The sequence below is a fragment of the Hyaena hyaena genome, unplaced genomic scaffold (assembly GCF_003009895.1).
Source record: "Hyaena hyaena isolate Hyena2069 unplaced genomic scaffold, ASM300989v1 scaffold_174, whole genome shotgun sequence".
In the NCBI taxonomy this organism is placed as follows: Eukaryota; Metazoa; Chordata; class Mammalia; order Carnivora; family Hyaenidae; genus Hyaena; species Hyaena hyaena.
Window position 1 is genome coordinate 2,493,612 of NW_024080806.1, and position 19,757 is coordinate 2,513,368.

General features: G+C 55.1%; 1 protein-coding gene across 3 annotated transcripts in view; it reads left to right on the plus strand.

The window, feature by feature from the left end:
- The window catches only part of PFKFB3 (6-phosphofructo-2-kinase/fructose-2,6-biphosphatase 3), a 71,127-nt gene extending 59,947 nt beyond the window's left edge, over nt 1–11,180 (plus strand). For all 3 annotated transcript variants that reach the window (XM_039240364.1, XM_039240362.1, XM_039240363.1), the window contains 5 exons: nt 450–579; nt 1,407–1,469; nt 1,593–1,657; nt 3,324–3,497; nt 8,727–11,180. In XM_039240364.1, coding sequence (XP_039096295.1) covers nt 450–579; nt 1,407–1,469; nt 1,593–1,657; nt 3,324–3,497; nt 8,727–8,771 — 477 coding nt within the window. In that variant the 3' untranslated portion in view covers nt 8,772–11,180. The remainder of the gene's footprint in view (nt 1–449; nt 580–1,406; nt 1,470–1,592; nt 1,658–3,323; nt 3,498–8,726) is intronic.
- The last annotated feature ends 8,577 nt before the right edge of the window (nt 11,181–19,757 follow it).

Sequence of the window (19,757 nt, forward strand, 5' to 3'; positions counted from 1 at the left end):
GGCAACCAGGGGTCTACTTCGGTCTCTGTGGAGTTGCCCACTGTGCACATTTGACAGAAACGGGGTCAGACAACACGCGGTCCCACTGTGGGTGACTTCTCTCACCCAGCGTGACGTTTTCAGGGTCCCTCATGTTGTCAGCTGTGTCTGGACATCAGTCCCTCACTCGCCCGCGTGGAGAATTAGGAGGCAGCCGTTAAAGGGGGGACAGGGTGTGTGCGTCCTGCCAGAGGATTATGTCACATCCTCACCAACACAGGGACGGTCTCCCTTTGCTAGGAAGCCAGTCCCCAGCGCCTGTGATGGCTGTTGATTGATTATTGATTGCTTGCCTGCCCTCTGGTTTCTAATGGGGAAAGGGGCGTGGCCGAGGCGGCAGAGCCCCGCCCCCGCCCCGCGTGCGCCTCTGCGCCAGGGCACCGACCCGTCCCTGTCCCTCTGTCTTGCAGTCGTACCAGGACCTGGTGCAGCGCCTGGAGCCCGTGATCATGGAGCTGGAGCGGCAGGAGAACGTGCTGGTCATCTGCCACCAGGCCGTCCTGCGTTGCCTCCTCGCCTACTTCCTGGATAAGAGCGCAGGTGCCGCCGACCCCCGAAGCCTCCTTTGGGTGCTGGGGGCACTGGGGGGTGTTCCCGGGAGGGCAGCAGAAGCTAGCCTTTGGATTGGCGGTTTCCGCAGTCTGGTGCCTTCCGCACAGGACCCTGGCTCTCCCCTGCGCTGCCTCCGGCCTGGCGCCTCCTGGCGGCGTCTTCAGAGACAGCGTGGGCTCTGTGGGCTTCAGGGCTTTGTCACACAGCCCCTTGCAGGCCTCCGCTGCTGTGGCCTCAGGGCCTGGGGGTCGGGGGCAGCCCACGTCTACAGAATAAAGGGCCCAGAAAACTCTTAATGAGACTCTAAGATGTAAACCTGTGTCTACCCAAGGTTCACTTGAATCCTGACACACCTAACGTGTTCGGGGAATGATTTTTTTTAAGTTTATCTGTTTATTTTGAGAGAGAGATAGGGAGGGAGAGAATCCTAAGGAGGCTCTGAGCTGTCAGCACAGAGCCCGACGTGAGGCTCGAACGCGTGAACTGCGAGATCACGACCTGAGTGGAAACCAGTAGTCGGACGCTTAGCCGACTGAGTCACCCAGGTCCCCTGATATATTTTTTTTTAACTCTAATGCATGATGCACGGGCGGGCTTGGGGTTTGTTTTGATTCTGTTCCTTTGGCTAGCTGTTTTTCCTAGGCCGCCCGCCTTGAGCAGGGGGCTGTGTGTAGGGGGAGGAGGAGACACCCCAGTCTCCTGCTTGGCCTGGACTCCAAGGGCACCGATGACACGCAGCAGCTCTCCTTGGGGACTTGCGTGTGTCTGTCCTCAAGGCTCCTAGCTGATTGTGAGGCCTTTTCTCTTCCTTTCAGAGGAGATGCCGTACCTGAAATGCCCCCTTCACACCGTCCTGAAACTGACCCCCGTCGCTTACGGTGAGTATGGGGACTCGGCCCCAGCCCAGGTGTCCCCTGGGATGCTGGCTCCTGGTGGCTCTGGGGCAGTCAGCGGCCTGTCCCCTCTAACCAGAGGCCAACCTCTGTCCCCACTCCGTCCAGGCTGCCGTGTGGAGTCCATCTACCTGAACGTGGAGTCCGTGAGCACACACCGCGAGAGGTCAGAGGTGAGTGTAAGCCCCTGTCGATGGCTCCCCGCACCCCCATCCTGGCTCCGCCCCCAGAGGGTCTCTGTCGAGTGACAGGCCCAGGGGTGCGAGCGCTCGGGAGATCCCCACGTTGCGGTGCCTGTGACTGGACCTGTGTCTTTCAGCGGGGTCTCTGGCGTAGTTTGTTTGAAGTTGGCCGGCCGTGGTGACTTTCTCCCCTGCTTTTCTTCAGCAACCCCTGTGCCTTGTCTTTATATGTGGCTTCGTGGCATCTTCTCTCTCTTCCTTTGCATGCTCCCCCCACGCCCGCCTGTTTCGACTTAACCCATGCTGTGAGTGTTAAAGAGGAAGGTCCCTCCTGCTCCTCACGCGTAGCCTTGGCTCAGTTACCGTCGTCTTTCCCTCCGGGGCAGTGGAGACGCCCCGAGTTCTAGAGTTACTGGTTCGGACGAGATTAGCAAATCCACTCGGGTGTCCGTTGCAGGCTCAGGCACACAATTAGCAAGAAGTCGGAAATCGTGGCAAGGAGGTTGGGCACGGGGGGTGGGGGTTTCTGCAGGAACCCCCGGGCCTGCTTGCATCTCGTTTCCCAGGCAGGCCCCTCACCTCTGCGGGGCGGCCCGGTGGGGACGATGGCTGCCCCGCACGTGGCTGGGAAGGACCGTTGGGTTTACTTTCCACCGAGTGTTAGACAACGACGCTTGGCCATGTTCCCGTCTGAGCAGGACACCTCTCTGTTTCCCAGGGAGCCGGGCCGGAAGGTTTTGGCCTTAAAATCCCAGCTTCCACCAGCTCGTGTGGCCGGGGCGGGGTGGGGGCCGCAGGTGGGCAGCCTCGGCCTGTGACAGCCCCCGCGCGTGAACGCGGGGCACGGGGAGCCGCATTTCCTCCCGGCCCGACTCCGCCAGCAGGGCTGAGCCCGAACTGGGCTCCGAGGGGCCCTGCACACACCTCCCTGTGCAAAACTGGGGCAGCGTCTTGAGGGAGGCAGACCTCCACCCAGGCAGGACCGGGGACAGCCCTCGCTCCATTGTGCTGGCACGTGGCGGGAAGGCTCACGTCCGGCCTGGCCTGCCCGGGCTGCGCACCTCAGGTTTCTGCACCGTTAGGCTCCTGGCAGGGGTTGAAGCCGGCACTGCTCCGTCCTAAGCGGGAGGGGAGAGTGGTGGCGAGCAGGAGCCGTTCCTCGGCTGCTGTAGACCCTCCTGGCTCACAGTTAGCGCGGGGAGCCCGGCACCGGCCCCTGCTCCTCTGTGCCCGCAGTGGGCACCTGAGCCCCCCACCCAGGCCTCCCTCCCCTGGCCTCGGCTCTCTTGGAGTCTGGCGGCCAGACTTTTTCTCCGGCCTCGTCATCTGCCGTCTTTGAATGTCCGTCTCTAGAGCTGGTCTTGTGTGCTCCCCTTGCTTTGTGAACGTTGCGCTTGTCAGAGTGGGTTTCTTGGAACGTTCGGGAAAGGGGCTCAAGAGGTCGTTCCTTGTTTTTGCGGAATTGGAGCCGGTCCCCGGGGCCAGTCACCATGATCGGTCTTGTATCTGTAAAATCCAGAAGCAGAGTTCGGTTTGGTTTGGGATTTTTTTTGTTTGGTTGGTTTTTGTTTTTGTTTTGTTTTGTTTTGTTTTGGCTTATTTACCTCCCCACTCCTTGTAACTGTCGCCTTCTCTCTTTTGTCTTTGTCTCGCTTAGGATGCAAAGAAGGGACCTAACCCGCTCATGAGACGCAATAGTGTCACCCCACTAGCCAGCCCCGAGCCCACCAAAAAGGCTCGCATCAACAGCTTTGAGGAGCATGTGGCTTCTACCTCCGCTGCTCTGCCCAACTGCCTGTCCCCGGAGGTGCCCACGCAGCTGCCTGGACAAGTGCGTTCACCCCCTTCCCTCCTCACAGTCAGTCTGGGCTGGGAGGAGAGCGGCCTCGGGCAGCATGTGCTGGCGGTGGGCGGGGGCGGGGGAGGGTGGGGTCGCCCCCCACCCTGGGGTCTTCCTTGTCGACCTGAGCGCGCCCACCTCTTTCCTGAAGAGCAGAAGAAATGGCCGAGTATCTGTGTCCCACTCACATTTCTGAATACTTATTTTTGTTTCTCAAACAAGATGGAAAACAAAGCTCTAGAAGTTTCCATTCAGCTCTGGGCTGTTGGCCATGTATGGCCTGAGGACGTCTTTTCTGTCCCAGGCTGATAGCTGAGGACCTTCCTTCTGTGCTCCCTTGCATCCGGGCCCCAGTGTGTCCCCCTCCAGAGCCGGGTTAGAGCCTGGACAGTCAGACTCCCAGCATGGCCTGGGAATAGCCACTTTCTTCCATCACGTAGCTTCCTCAGCAGGTAGTAAAAACACCGGCAAGCGAAAACCTACCTAGAGTTTACTTGTGTCATTTGCTGTGAGGATTAAAAGCTGAAAGCTCTTGGCTGCCAGGCATTAAGATTTATTTTCAGAAGAGTAGCCTTTTCCTCAGTGACAGCCAAGAATCTTTGCCAACATGGGAGACGCAGAAACTCCTAGGCCACCGTGAGGCCTCCTCCCACCTCCGCCTCCACCCACCACGTCTGGGCTCTTCCCAGATAACTTGGGGGCTGAATTGTGAATCGGACTTAGGAGCTCAGTGCCGAGGCCCGCGGAGTCTTCTGCGTTTCTCCGCAAGCTCATTTGACTCGTGTGGTATCTGGAACTGCGATGTGGGGGAGAGGGCCGTGCAGCCTCAGGGGGGCCACCCACCCTCTTCAGGCCTCAGTTTCCCCATCTGTGGAATGGGGGAGTAGCACCTCCTGCAACAAGCGGGTCCGGCCAGGTAGTTGTGCTGAGTGGCCCACAGGCCCGTGGCCGCCCCTGGCCCTCGCGTAGGGTTTCATCGCGTGTTTCTGTGCAGACTGAGAACTGAAGCCATCTGCCTGTGACGTCCAGTTGTGGTGGAGACTGGGGGCGGGGGTCACAGTCGGAAGTTCAGCGGCTGCCGTCACGGACACGCAGGGGCACCGGGCCGGGCCGGGGGGTACGCAGGGCTGACGGGACGGGCGCGGAGGGCGCGTGGCCGGGCTCCCCCGACTTGGGCGGCACCGTCCTCGGAGGTTGCCGCGGGGTGGGCCAGGCTGGGGGGCCGGACGGGGCTCCGTCCCCACGGAGGACGCCGTGGTTTCGAACGACCCGGGGCCTGTTCCTGTCCCTCTACTGACCTCTCTCTCCGCTTTTTCTCCTGCAGCCTTTGCTAGGGAAAGCCTGTTTGTAAGTATTTTTCTCTGAATCGTTTTGCGACGCGCCCCCTTCTTGCTTGCCGGTTTGGCCTTCTGTCTGAAAATGCTGCGGATGAGGACAGTTGTGTCATATCTGATAGAGAACGACGGGGCCGGGGGGGGGCGGGCTCACGAGTCGGTAGGAAAGGAGGCAGGCCCTGTGGCCTGGCCGTCCTGGGCGCGTGCGGCCGCCGGCACCTGCTGCGTACGGCTGGCTTCTTGCGCGCCCCTCGGGGGTCCCAGCCACCAGTGCCCGGCGGTGGTCCGTGGCTTTTTCCTTCAGAGTCAGGTTTTGGTGCCAGGCCGGGTCTTCTGCTCGATGCCTCGTCTTTTAAGTCCTGTGCGCCCCCTTGGAGGGACTTGCATGTGAGAAGGAAATGTCTGCAAAACAGATAGAGGACGGACTCCTTGTGGGGGGTGTGGGGGTCGCGGCCCTGACCCCCCCTTCTGTCCCAGCAGAGGCTCCAGGACCCCGACACCCTGGGAGAGCGGTGTTCTGCTCGGGTTGTCCTGGAGCAGCACAAGCTTAGCCTTAGTGGTCACGTTCAGGATCAGGTGCAGCGTTCCAGTCAGACCCTTGGCCTCCCCTCTCCTTCAGCCGGAGCGCGCTCTGCAGGGAGTTTCTGGTTAAGTGACTGCTGGGTAATTCAGCGTCTCCGCAGAAGGGCCCCACCCCAGAGGGGGCCCAGGCCTTCCGCCTTGGGGGGCCACTAACAGCCGTCATGAAACGTCCTCTCCCCCAGCCCCTCAAGTCACACCTCCCGCCCTCCCTTCTGCCGATTCAGTTCCTTTGACTACTTGTTGCAAAAACTGAACTGGCTTCAGGAGTTCAGGCCGTCGGCTTCGAAGTGTGACTTGTTCTTGGAAAATAGTAGTGGAGCATCGCGCTCTGATTACGGGGCACCGCCTGAGGTGAGGCATATTTTGGGATGCTTTGCAGCTCACTGAGAAAGTGCTTGCTCACGCATGTTCTGTGTCTTCAGGCCTTAAAATAAGCCCAGGAGGTCTGCAGGGCAGCTCTGTCCCTCTTTACCCGAAGACCAAGGGGGGGGCCTGCCCCCGGCCGTCCGGCCAGTGACTCGCAGAACCAGGACTCAAACGGGCTGACGGCTTTCTCTCTGCTGGTTTCTGGGAAAGGTCAAGGGACTGTTCCCCCATCCCTGTCCCGGGCAGCCGACCTTGGCAGCCTGCGGGGCACCGGGTGGAGCTGTTGGATTTCCTTCCTGGCTCTCGCAGCCTCCCCACGCAGCTGCTCTCCACGGCTCGGGTGTGTTACTGTCCGTCAGACTCCGTCTTAGAGACGAACAGCCCCGTGTCGGCACCTCCTTGAAGCCAGGGGTGGCACACTGAGTGCGTCTGGGTCACGAGTTCCCCTTGTGTGAAAACAGGCCTTTGGATCTGGAGACTTCCATTTTGCCTCTGTGCATCTCCTGTTCTTTTTGAGCTTGATGTTGCCAGGAAAGAACTCTTCCTGCTGGGAGGGTCCCCTCAGGCACACCCCCACCTTCTCAGGTTGAACTTGCCCGGCTCCATGGCTCATAGTGCCTCTGGCTAGAATCCTTCCGGTTCAGCAGAAGCGTCTCCTCTGGACCCGCCACGCCTGCATTCCGCTCTGGGGTCCCCGCGCCCAGCCCGGCCTGGGAGCGCGAGCCCACGTCTGGGATTGCAGACACCACACTCCACTGCTGAGGCCGAACTGAGCCGGGCCGGGCCCTTGGTTTTACCACCCTCCCTCTGTAGCATTCTGGGCGGGGTGACGCCATCTCTGCTTCCTGGTCCGTCAGGTAGAGACGGTGGCACTGAGAGGTGATTTGACGCAGAGAACATAGGCCGGCTTAGCAGAGTGCCCGGCGCGAGGTCAGTGCGCAGCAGACAGTAGCCGTCACCGTGGGGGAGACAGTGCCCTGCGCCCTGGTGGGTGCCCGAGGCCCCCGGGCTTGTGCTACTCGCTCTGCATTTTGACGTCCCCCATCCCGTCCCTTCCACAGAGGCCCGTAGGTTTCTTCTCCGGAGTGGCAGGAGCACCAACAGCCTAGGGAGTGCGGGGCGCCCTCGGGGTCTTAAAGGTCCTGGGCTGGTAACATGATCATGGTCACACATGGTCACGACAGCCCAGTTCAGTGCAGCGCCCGGCAGCTCCCCTGGGGGCCGCACCAGTGCTCCAGGCCAGCAGCCCCCGGCCGTCCTTGATTGTTAAGTTTCAGATGCACACTGAAAAGAAGATAGCACTAAAGATGTTTTGTTTTGTTTTTCTTTTCCAACATGTTTCTTCCCTCCCCCCTACTATGCTTGAAAGACGAACTGTTTGTCACATTTTCTCAAAGTTTTCTCCCTACTAACCTTGGAAAGGTAAATGGCTCGGTGCATGCCCCTCTCCGTCCCCTCTGCATCTCCCCCCGAATCATGGCATCTCAGCCTGTCAGGGCATCTTGGTCTGTGTGACGGCGACGGGCCATTGTGCAGTGTGTGACTCATACACTCGTGCCGGACGACTCGTGTCTTTCAAGAGCAGCACCATTGTCTCGAGATCCTCCCTTCCTCCCTCTTTCTCGTTCCCTCCTTCCCCTCCATGTGGCCTGAGCCAGGGCGCCATGCGTGAGTGAAGTGACGTGGTCCCCGGTGTCATTGTTGCATCTGTCATCCGTGGGCGCTCGGGGCCTTGGGCGTGATATGTCTGGGGGCGGGTTGGAGCCGGCAGGTGCGGCGGGACCTGGCGGCATCCTGGGCTCCTGCCCTAGCGGTGGGGGTCCGGGTGCAAGGCCACAGGGTCCTCCCGGGAGACCCCGACGCACAGACACTGATGTGCTCGTGACTGGAGGGTCGGGTGGCCTGGGCGGAGTCGGGCTGAGAGCAGCCTCAGGTCTGAGCGCGGGTTCTGCGAGCCTCTAGGCGTTTCCTCACCGTGGGCCCTTGGTTCTGCACGGGAGGGGACGGGCCGCCGTGAGCCCTGCATATCTGTGTGCCCGGCAGCCACGCTGCCCTCACCCTGTCCCTTAAGACAGTCTGGTGGAGACCCTCAGGGAGGGGAAGATCACTTACAGAAATGACGTCTCCTCTCTTGGCGGGCGGATTCAGGTTGGGCAGAGAGCCAGCTGTTGTCTGTCTCCAGCTGATGGAAACACTTTTAATGTTGAGAGAGCTCGTGAGCAGGGGAAGGGCAGAGAGAGAGGGAGAGAGAGAATCCCAGGCACAGAGCCTGGCATGGGGCTCGAACTCGGGAACCATATCGTGACCTCAGCCAAAATCAGGAGTCAGATGCGTAACCGCCTGAGCCAGCCGGGCGACCCAAAAATAATTTTTAAGGGGTTTTTGCTTCCGGCCCGCTTCTCAGGGGTGGGACTGGCGGCTACGGTTGCTTTTGTTAGGGGCTTTAGTGACTGACACCTGCCTTCTCGGCCTGGGCCCGCCCCTGCGACGTCCAGTCAGCCGCGGGCACCTGTGTTCTTGCTGCCGAGCCCGTGTTCCCGGAATGCGGACTCCGGGGACTGGAGCGCACGGTCTACTTGAACCTACTTGAACCCTGTTGAGAGGAGGGTCCAGGACCCTGGGTGTGGGCGGGGCCATCTCAAGGCTCCAAAGGGCCGGAGGCCGGAGGCTTCCCTAGGTGCTGGCACTCAGTGCTCCCCAGAGCTCTGACCCACTAGGACCACCCTCCTCTCTTCCCCACCTCCCAGAGGCAGATGCCTGGCCTCTCCCGGCCTTGGGCAGCCCTGGGCTTGCTTCCTTTCTCCTGGGGCCACGTGCGGGGGCGGGGGGGGGGGGGGGGGAGGCAGGAGGTGTCCCATGCATGTTTTTAGTCTAGAGACGCCTAGTCTACGGGAAATGACCGTTCTGCTTCCCCGCCCCTCTCTTCTCCCGGAAACAGAACATGAAAAGCACCCAGACCGGCATCGACTCCAGGACCCACTGAGGCAGACCCTCGGCTCCTGCCAGCTCTGTTCCTGCAGCTTCTACGTAGTGCTTTTCCATCTGCCCAAGGCCAGCCATCCCCAGGACGTCTTCTGGAACAGGGCGGGTGAGGCAGAAGAGGGGCCTGCCCGACAGAGCGCCATGCCCCCGGGAGGCCCTCACCGAGTGTGGACCCCACCCCACGCCCCCCCGGCCTCGTTGACCCCCCCACCCCAAGGCTCGGAAAGGAAAGTGAGCAGTGGAAGAGGTGAGAGAGGGCCCCGAGGAGGGATGTTGGCCTCCAGGCTGTGCCATTCTGTTGAGTTTCTGGGATCCTGACCTGGTACGTTCCAAGCACGGGGAGAGGACCCTGGCCCCGGAATCCTAAAACCGAAGGGGGCCTAGTTGCTGAAGAAGAAGGGATGTTGAAGACTGTCACAAGGCTCTTCCGTTGCCTCTTGAGGGCAGGACCCTGGCACGTGCTGGGCTGGGGCCGGTCCCGGAGGAGGAGGTGGGTGAGGGCTCTGAGCAGGACTCACCTGTCACAAGCAGCCGCCATATGGCGTCTACACAGCTTCCAGCCTCCGAGGACGCTAACTAACGCACAGTGTGGCGGTGCGGGCAGAAGGAAATCTCTGCAGGAACAGCCCCGGGGCTTCACCCCTGCTGCAGCTCTGCTGTCTCTGCCCTCCTGCCCGTCCGAAGGCCGCCTTCCGGCACCCCCGCCGCCCCCACCCCCACCACCCCCCTGGCCACGGGAGTGGCTTGCTTTTGCACTTTTTAAATGGCAGAAGGCGGGGCCTGAAAGTTGTACCTCCTCTTGAAGAACTCAGATGTTTGGGGTTTGTGCCCTTGGGGGCTGGGGCTCGGAAAGAACGTGGTGAGTCAGGCGTGCCCGTGAGATGGGGAGCTCGGAGGGACCCCAGGAAACCAGCTTGAAAGCAAGTCGCTCAGATCATGGCCAGGCTGACCCGGGGGGTGCCACAGAGGCGATCAAGGGTCACCTCCTTCCTCCAGGATGTCCACCGCCTCCGTGTGCTTCCCAGGTGGGGACCGTGGCCCCGCGGAGACCTTGCTTGAGGCCACGCCCTCCAAGAGGCTGTCCGTGGTCTCCCAGCAGGACTGAGCTCAGTCCACTGAGCTCTCCACGTCCTGGGAAGAGGCGGTGGCTCGAGTCTCAGACGAAACGATTTGGAGATTCCATGGCAGGATTTGTCCACATGACCCTTTGAAGGATCTCTCAAAGCTGGTGCCAGAGGTCACTTCCCCTTGCTCGCCCTCTGCTTTCGAGCCCGACGGTCTCGCCCCCTCTTGTCTTATGAGACCGGTACCAGGAGCGCCGTTGTGGGGGCTTGGACACCCAGAGAGGGCGCCGGACCACACGTGTTCTCTGGTTGGGGTTCAGTGGGAAACTGGGACATGCTGTGGATGCCCTACAGTCAAGTTCATGGGTTTCACAACGAAACATTCAAATCCCACCCCGCCCCCACCCTTCCCCAACCGGGCACCGTGCCCGAGGATGTCTGTGCATCTCTGTTTCTGTGTCACCAAAGAAGGGCTCTCCTCCCTTCCCTGCCTTCTGAGTCTCGTCAGACGGCGAGCGTGCCCGGGCACAAGCGTGTGCTTGTACGTTGGCCTTTAGCAGCCCCGCTCTCGCGAATGGCTTCCTTACGTCCCGCTCTCCGGCCCCCTTTTCACGGCGGTTGTCGGAGCCCTGGCTGGCTTTGACCCTTAACCACCGATGCACGTGGGGCCGCGTGTGGGGGCACCGCCCGCCTCCGGCTGCTGAGGTCACTAGGGAAGCGAGCGTTCTGCGCATGCCTCGAGGGGGTGACCGAGCATGACCGCGGCCGAGGAGAGAGACCTCAGAGGGTGTGGAACACTGCCCAGCTGAAAGCCGCGATCCCACTTGGGGCGCCAGATGGACGGCGTATTTGACCCGCATTCACGGGGCTCCTGCCACCCTGACTGTTGCCTCTCACCCCCCGAGACCCCCTGAAAACTACCTGGGACCAATTTTGTTAACTTGGCTGTTTGTGGGTGGGTTTACCCTTCTCCTCACTCTGTCCGGAGACCGTGGGCAAAGCCCATCGTTGGTGGGGAGAAGAGAAATGGCCACACCGACGACCTTTTTTGTTTGTAATACTTGAAATTTATTTTTTTATTATTTTGATAGCAGATGTGCTATTTATTTATTTAATATGTATGAGGGAGCCTGAAAATAGAAAGCTGTTTAGGTCGGATGTAGTTGTTCGGTGGTTGGTTTTGGGGGGGCCTTTCACGTGTGACTTGTGACTTCTCTGTGTTCTGTACAGTTGTCTGAATTAATGACCTGGGATAAGGCTGTGCCAGCTTTCAAACAGGGGATGCTTTTCAGAAATTTGTATATTTTGCAGTTGCCAGAATAAAATACCTGGTTGAAATACGCTGATGACGTGCACCTCTGGTCCTTTTTTGCGGGGGGGGGGGAGGCGGGAAGAAAAGTCTTTAGTTGATGCTCGTGGTCCACACACCAGGTGTCTATCACTGGTCTCCTGACCGACCAGCCACCCGACATCTTTAGACAGGACGTACGGGTACTGCTTGCTGGCGTCGATGCGTTGTGGTTGACCAGATGCCATGGTTTACACCAGGGCTCCCTCTGGTTCTACGGGATTTGGCAAATGCATCCCCATACGGGTGCCCCGTTATTGCAAACACAGCGCCCCATCAGTCTGGCTTCCCTTCACCCCGTATCCTTTCTCCCCAGCCCTTTGGACAGCAGCAGTGCTTCTCACGCAAGCATTGCCCAACCTGAGGCACCCTGGGCAGGATTCCCGGAAGCCATTTTGTTTCAGGCTCTGGGTTTTCTTCCATTCCCTGCCCTTCCCCCCACCCCCGTAAAGCCGCTTTGCAGTTTCTGCTGGGGGGAGACCCGGAACCACTCTGCCACGCCGGGAGCACGTTCCGCTCCTTCGCACCTTCATCCCTACAGATGAGGAAGCTCACAGACAGGGCTGAGGGCTGACGGGGGCCCGGAGCGTTTCCTTCACGCAGGGTATTGGTGATGCACGGTGCCCTCACTACGGCCCCCACTGTTACCCTCCAGAAATAGCCCTTGCTCCCCAATTCGTCTTTCTGCAGCCCTTACGCTTTCTCACCTCCAGGTGCGAAGAGAGCGGGAGTCAGCAGTTTGGCAGCTCCATTAGAAACAACTTCTGAGTTCTCTGTACCCAGAGTGGCGGGCAGAGCCTTTGGATTAAGGGCCTTGTCTGGTGACTGGGGTGCGAACACCTCCGTGCGGGCCGGGCTCGACCCAGCCTGCAGGCCAGCCTCTCCTCTGAGCCCACGTTTCAGGGCTCACCGTGCGTTGGGTACAGGGCTTAGAGACTGTGGATACAGATGTGGGCCTTTGCCCCTAGGTTGGAGCCAGTCTCTCAGGTTATCTACCAAGGGAATCAGGAGGCCATCCTGAAAGAGGGTGTACACACACTTTACAATCCGGGGCCTGTTGGGTGATGGGAACCGGCAAGTGCGATGACCTTTTGGGCAAACTCTGAGACCCATCTGTGTGTGACCTTGGGCCAGAGCTATAATTACTGCACAAATATTGATGAAAGGGTGACCAGGTGGGTGAGTTGTGGGGAGGAGGGGGCAGAAAGCCGTAGGAAGGTGAATACCAGAAGGAAATGGATTCAGTTACTGAGGTCCCGGATGTGAGCCAGACACCCTGTGGCTCTTCGTACCTTGAAAGCCAGAGTAGGAATCCCCCTGTAGCAGATAAAGTCATTATGCCAAGTACTACCGGCTACAATGCTAGATGAAGGTGTAGTTAATGATCTTCAATGATCCTCAGGGCTGCCCTGGGAGCTGAATCTGCTCTTGCCAGGCTCATTTTACAGGCAAAGACTTTGAGACTCCCTGAAGGTAAGTAACTCAGCCCGGAGCCTGGCAGGCAGATTTTAGGGGTTCAGATCCAGGTATCTGGGACTCTAAAGCTTATGGCTTTAACCGCTGTAAAGTGTCACCCCCACCTGTCCGTGGTCCTTCCACAGTAAGGTGAGTTAGTGCAGCAGGTGAGGCCTCAGGTGGGCTTTAAGCTGCCTGCCTGTCGGGCCGGGAGGTCGGGCTGTCCCTCCCGACGTGCTCCCTGTGGTGCTCGGCTGCTCAGATGGCCGGGGTCTTCAGAGAAGTCCGCAGCAGCAGCAGCAGCAGCAGCAGCAGCAGCAGCAGCAGCAGCAGCAGCGCATGGCCCAGATTTGTGAAGCCCCCAGGTACTACCCCCAAACTCTTGGCAGAAGTTCCTCCGAGAGTCATCATGTCACTGCCAGGAGGCAGCAGATGGCACTGGGCCGTAAGGTGGGTTCCAGGGAGGGGTGGGGAGTGAGCAGGGGAAGATTTGGGGGGTCCACCTCTCTGAGAAAACAGCTGGGAGCTTTGCTCTCAGCAGGGTAGGGTGGCACCTGCATTTAAAAAAAAAAAACACCTTTTTAAATGTTTTACTTATTCTTGAGAGAGTGCAAGCCAGCGAGGGCCAGAGAGAGAGGGAGACGGGATCCAAAGCAGGCTCCGCACTGTCAGCAGCGAGCCTGATGCGGGGCTCGAACTCCTGAACTATGAGATCATGCCTGAGCTTGCAGTCCAGACCCGCCGGTGGGAGCCTCCAGCCAGCCCGCCTCTCCTCTCCCTCTGCCCTTGGCTGCTTTAACATTTTTCTCGCCAGCATCATTGGGGAGATTTTAACTTGGGGTTATTTAATAAACAGAACTGGGGAAATTAGTCCACTCTCTGAGAAGAAAAAGCTAATCAGATCACAGCAGTGCACCATCCATTTTGACCTAAGTGTTAAAAAGGATCAAACTGTTGAAAAGGAGAAGAAAATCTTGGGTGCACAAAAATTTAGCTTCAAAGCAGTAAGAGAACCCACAAAGGAAATACTTAGATTCCACAATGGAGCTATTTTAACTTCAAAGTCATTAACAGCTATTGTAAGCAAAAGGAAAACGGCCTGCTAAGAAATTTTGCAACAAATCAGACCCTCCAAATTGTCCTAAAATACAAATCAGAGGCACATCCAGAGTGATCACAAAAACATGGAGACTACTAGATTCCCAAAGGCTTTTATTCCATCTTTACCTCAAACCTTTGCAATCTTATTTAAGTGTTTATTTATTGCAAGAGAGAGACAGCAGGGGACAGTCAGAGAGAGAGAGAGAAAGAGAGAATCGCAAGCAAGCTCTGTGCTGTCAGCAGAGACCCCGATGCAGGGCTCGAACTCCCATTCCGTGAGATCATGGCCTGAGCCGATATGACGAGTCAGATGTTTAGCCGGCTGAGCCTCTAGGCGCCCCTGCAATGAAGTCTGGTGGAGTTATGCCATGAAGGTTGTTTTATACACTTCATTTTGAGCTCACAGTTTTCAACACAGCGTGAGTGGGTTCAGATCGAGATGTTCTCAGCATGTGAGCAGGTCTTCGCAGTCAATGCACTGATGGCCCAGGTGATCTCTATAAAGGCAACTGGCCTCTCAACCTACGGGCTCTGACAGCCTCCTACGGCCATATGAGAGAGAAACCCTGTAAAGACAATGGAGGTCCCTCAAAACGTGGCACTTCTGCCACCTAGGACGAGAGGCTTCTTTCTGCACATTCCTGGAGAGAAGTCTTTGGAGATACTCAGTAGCGCGCCTGCCAACGGCGGCAGCCTTATCTGTTGCACGTGAGATTCAATGTGTGGCGGGCAGGCTGGGTTGGGGGAGTGTTGGAAAGATGGCGGATGGTGGTGGAGACGAGGGTGGGCCCAGTGGAGAAGTAAGTGTCCCCCATGCACAACATGTTTCAAAAAAAAGAGAGGGCGCCTAGATGGTTCAGCCGGTTGAGCGTCCGACTCTTGATCTCGGTTCAGGTCATAATCCCCATGGTTCATAAGATCGAGCCCCAGGTGGAGCTCCGTGCTGACGGTGCGGAGCCTGCTTGGGATCCTCTCTCTCTCTCTGCCCTCTCCCACACATGCATGCTCTCTCTCTCTCTCTCTCTCACTCAAAATAAATAAACATTAAAAAACATACTTCATAACACTGCATTGTCAATGAATCCTTGATGCTGGCGGCGGTGGTGGAGGTAACAAGTGAGCTCTCTGTTTTCAGTTCCCTGAGGCCTAAACTAAGCCGCAGCATAAGAGAAACGCTGCTTTGGACGCGCCGGATGAACTGAGTGAACTAAGGATGCCTCACCTGTTTCTTCCGGAGACTCCATCTGGTGAGGAGGCCCTTAAGGCCTGGGTGGGACTCCATTCCCACGTCCTGGCCGTGTGGAACCCAGGGGCCGGGGCGAGGGGAGGCGGCCAGCCTGGTGGGCGACGAATTGGTGAGGCTCCCCCAGGCTTTGGAGACGGAGGGTCCCGGGTCCATCCCTCCACGCCACCACGTTCTAGATGCGTGGCCTTGGAGTTACCTGTCATGTTTTTTAACTTGCTTCCTGTTCCCAAAGCGGGGACGTCCATACCACGTTTTTAAATTATTAGATTCACCACTGACTTGTTACCTTTTCGTGCAAAATAGAACACACCGTATGCACATCCAATGCAAGACAAAATCCAGCTTTTGGAAGTGTTAAGTGAAGACAAAAATTCTCCTTAGAAGGGGAGAAATACCATAATTACTTTCCAGGCGTTCTGTGAGGATGGAGTCTTATAAATGAGGAGACCTTGACAAGTTTCGGGCACAGAAGGCAGGACCAAAACGCTGGCTACTAATCTAATAGCACCGGGCACTTTAAATGCAAAGTAGATATTGTTAGACCCACTTTGCAGGCGTGGAACTGAGGTCAGGAGAACGTAAGGAGCCGGCTTGATTTTGCCCAGCCACAGCTGCGGGGAAGCCCGCGTTGCTCAGACTGCCGGCCCTCGCAGCCTAAGAACCACACAGCGGAGCCGGGTCCTGCTGGGTGAATCACCAGCCGCAGGACTGGGTCGGAGTCCGTGTGGCAAGCAGGCTTTGTGTGCTGGGGCTCTGGAGAGGTCTGTCTGCATCTAAATGAAGAGCAGATTTTCTTTAAAGGGCTGTGATTCAGGGTGATCGCCGAGGCCTACAGACCAGACATCCAGTGTCTGAGATTCTGTGTTTTCCCCTTCCCCACTCTCTTCCAAACAGCTTCTGGGATCCCCTATTCCTGGGGCACACAAAGACTTTCCCAGGGGTACCCCCGCATAGATAGTTTTAGGGGAAAAGGTTTCCAGATCCTCGACATCCATATTCACTCTTCCTGAAGCAGCCGGAGAAGTTTGTTCACCTCTGCAATTGCCGTGGTGTTTCTCTGCTTTGCAGACAAAAGGCAACCGCCCCACCTACCCTAAAAGCAGTTACTACAGTGCCTCGCCCCAGGGTGGGGACAACTCGGGGCACCCGACAGAGGGAAGCCTCCTTTAATGGGGAACCCCTGATACGGTAACCCCCAGGTTTCCTTCCTGCACGGGCTCTCTGGGGAAGGTGGAACCCCACAGCTGTCAGCAGGTTTGAATTGAGAACAGGTGAAGCACGCTAAGTCCCTGCGGGAGCCCCCCAACGTTCTGGCCTCAAGATTCCTTCACACTCTTAAAAATTATAAAAGGCTCCAAAGAGCCCTTGTTTTACACGGGTTACTTCTACTCAGATCTAGTGTACTTGAAAACTATGAACTTTTTTAAAAGTACATGTACTTAATAATTTATCTTACTGTATTTTTTAAATGATTATTTATTTTGAGAGACGAAGAGAGACAAAGCAGGGGAGGGGCAGAGAGAGAGAGAGAGAGAGAGAGAGAGAGAGAGAGAGAGAATCTCAAGCAGGCTCCACACTATTAGCGCAGAGCTCAACATGGGGTTTGATCTTGCAAAGCAGGAGATCATGACCTGAGCCAAAACCGAGTTGGACTGAGCCACCCAGGCACCCCTGGCCCAAGAAAATTCTTAGAGCATTAAAAAACTATCAGTCTAATAATGACAGATAAAAGTTTTCTACGGTTCTAATTTTATTTGAAAACTTGAAGTTTCCAGCAAATACTGTTAGTTGTTTTCCGTAGTGATAACTCACTGTGTTTTTGAGAAACTGTAGGTATTGTTTTTATAATTTAAAGCCCCCCCTTTTTTTGGAAAGTGGAACTCTGATAACTCCTATGCATAAATCCTTTCAATGGCCACCCATTCGTTTCCCACACAAAAAGGACAGGATGTTACCATGGCAACAAAATCCCCTCTTAATCCCTCAGTAATGACCTCCAGTCCCCGTAATCTCAGCGTCCACCATCCTGAGCCATGCACTCCACTCTTGAACCTCTTCACTTTCCCCTCTCTCTGCCTGGATCTGAAATCGTTCCCTCCAATTCCAAGTCCCGCTAGTCCTTTAAGATTTAAGTTTCGATATCTATCTTTGGGTCTGTCTTCCCTTCACTTTCATGATGGTTAATTTTATGTATCGACTTGACTGGGCCATGGGATATGCAGATATTAAGCCAGACATTTTATTGTGGGTGTTTTTGCAAGGGAGTTTCTGGATGAGAGTTGCATCTCAATGGGTAGATCTCCTAAAGCAGATGGCCCTCCCTTCTGTGGGTGGGCCTCACCCAATCTGCTGAAGGCCTGAATAAAACAAAATGCTGACCTTCCCCGAGTAAGAGGGAATTCCTCCTGCCTGACAGCCTTTGGGGTACTGGTCCTCTTCGGACTCAGCCTGAAATACTAGCTCCTCCTGGGCATCAAGACTGCTGGTCTTCATATAGGAATTACATCCTCAGCTCTTTTGGGTCTCCAGCGTGTTGACTCATCCTGCAGATCATGGGACTTGTTAGACTCCCTTTCTTCTTAAATATACATACATGTAGTGTACAGGCTTATAAGTAGACCATTATCTGGTCGTATGACAACACGGAGCTAAGTGTGGGGTGCTCTGAGAGTCCAGAATGTTGAGGTGTCAGGATTATTCTCCTAAGGACCAGGACAGGTGGGATGTATATAATATATATACATGGTAAGTGCTCAGCAACCAAGCTCAGAGTGAATAAGATGATGGCAAATGAGTGAAGGAAGGGCTACCATTTGGGAACCCTTATCCTGCGGTTCGGATTCCTTCATACATTTCTGTCTGCCAACCAAGTTTCTGACTTGATTGATCGCATACCACATTCTCGGCTGCCATTCTGATCATTTAGTATTTGTTAGATACTATAGTGTCTATAGTATCATACAGCATAACCACTATAGTGGCCACCAGTGGACAAAATGGAGCCCATGCAACTGCATTTCCCTGTGACCCCATGAGTCAGGTGGGGGCCGCCATCTCCCTAACTGCTTTTCCAAGAATCTGGGTCCAGTTGATCTTCTCCCAGTTGAACCCTCTCTTTGCTCAGACCACCATGACTTATTTAGCACAGTAGTCTTTCAAATGGTACTAGATTTCCCCCAGGGCTTTAGGGAAGACTTCCTAAGACGTAAAGGGAGCCATCATAGTTTGTGGCGAGCTCAGGTCTTCAGCCCCATGTGTATTCTGTTGCAAAGCCAATCGGTCCAAGAATGTGCCTCTCACCCTTCTCAAATCCCATCTGGCTGCATCGTCCTGGCATGTAAAAAATTCTAGGGTACAACACAAAAAGTAAGACCCCCCCTTCAGTTATTTAATCAAGGCGGCATAAGCCCTGGGACTTTCAGCCTTTCCCTGCCTTGTGTTTATTTCTTTACAAGGAGAATCATTTTGTTACATTATTCTGAATGATATATGGTAGACTGCCGTGGTAGGCATAGTGATAATTGTGTTTCAGTGTCTTGTCCGCTTCCACTTCTCCACTAGTATCACAGGATATAACTCTCTTGAGAGAGCTTCCTTGAGAGCAAAGCAGAGAACATCAGTGAGAAATACTGAGTGATAAAAATGAAACCATGTTTAGATATGAGAGGTATTGTCAATATTCTCTTGTTGGAAGGAAAAATGCCTTTCAACAGTGAAGCAGCAGTGTGGGTCAGCCACACAAACTCGTTAAAACGTGATGGGAGAGTTTTCTAGAACTAAAAGTATTTTCAGAAAACATTGAAAAAAATCCCTGCAGATTAAACTTTGGTGTTATTTCTTACAGTTTTAAAGCTCCCTGACCATGGCGTCTGCAGACATACAAATTACTCTAAAATAGTTGAGTGAAAATTCACACACACACACACACACACACACACACACACACAGAACGAACAGTAAACCAACTGGGGTACAGTGTTGGCCACTGGTAGGTCTAGGTAAAACGTGTATAGTCTTTTCTATTCTTATTCCTGCAACTTTGCAATATTCTTAGAACAGTTTTGCAAGCAAAAGAGTGTTTTCTCAAGTTCAAGTCAGAGGGAGTTACTCCCCCAAATGTTAAGTAAAACAATGTACATCAGTATGAAAAAATGATAACTTTTACATCATCTTTACCACTTCTGATCTCCTGAACAGTTTTCTTGAGCAAAACGGGGGAAAAGGCTATGTGTTTATTTTATCTTCAGGAATGCAAAGGTTATTCAAACAGTTTTTATTCTAAAACTAAACTCCGAAGGTGTATTCAGAGTTGGCTTTTTTTTTTTCTTCGCTCGAAGTCAGTAGATTCCCAAGGACTGGAAAAGATAAAACTGTTCGGTGTTTCTAGCAAAGTCAAAAGGGTGAAATCATAAACTTGTAGATCTGTAAAATGTGTAAAATAATTGCTTCTTAAAGAGTCTGTGCCGTCTAATGCGAGATTAAAACCTATTTTATTAAGTCATAACATGAAATACTTATTCTGGTCACCATCAGTCCTCATAAGTTTATCTTCTAAATGTGTAGTAATGTCTCCCTCCTATTAACGAAAATTTAAATTCTGTGCCTGCTGCCCAGCAGATTAGATTCTGTTTCATGAAGTATTTGTAGAAAAAATCTGAACTTGATGGTCAGTGAAAGCAATGAAGCCACCTCTTGTTTTTATTTTATTTCTGTTTTATCTTTTAAAAACAAAACTTTAAAAAGTTATTATCCATACTTTACAGAGTCAGTGTT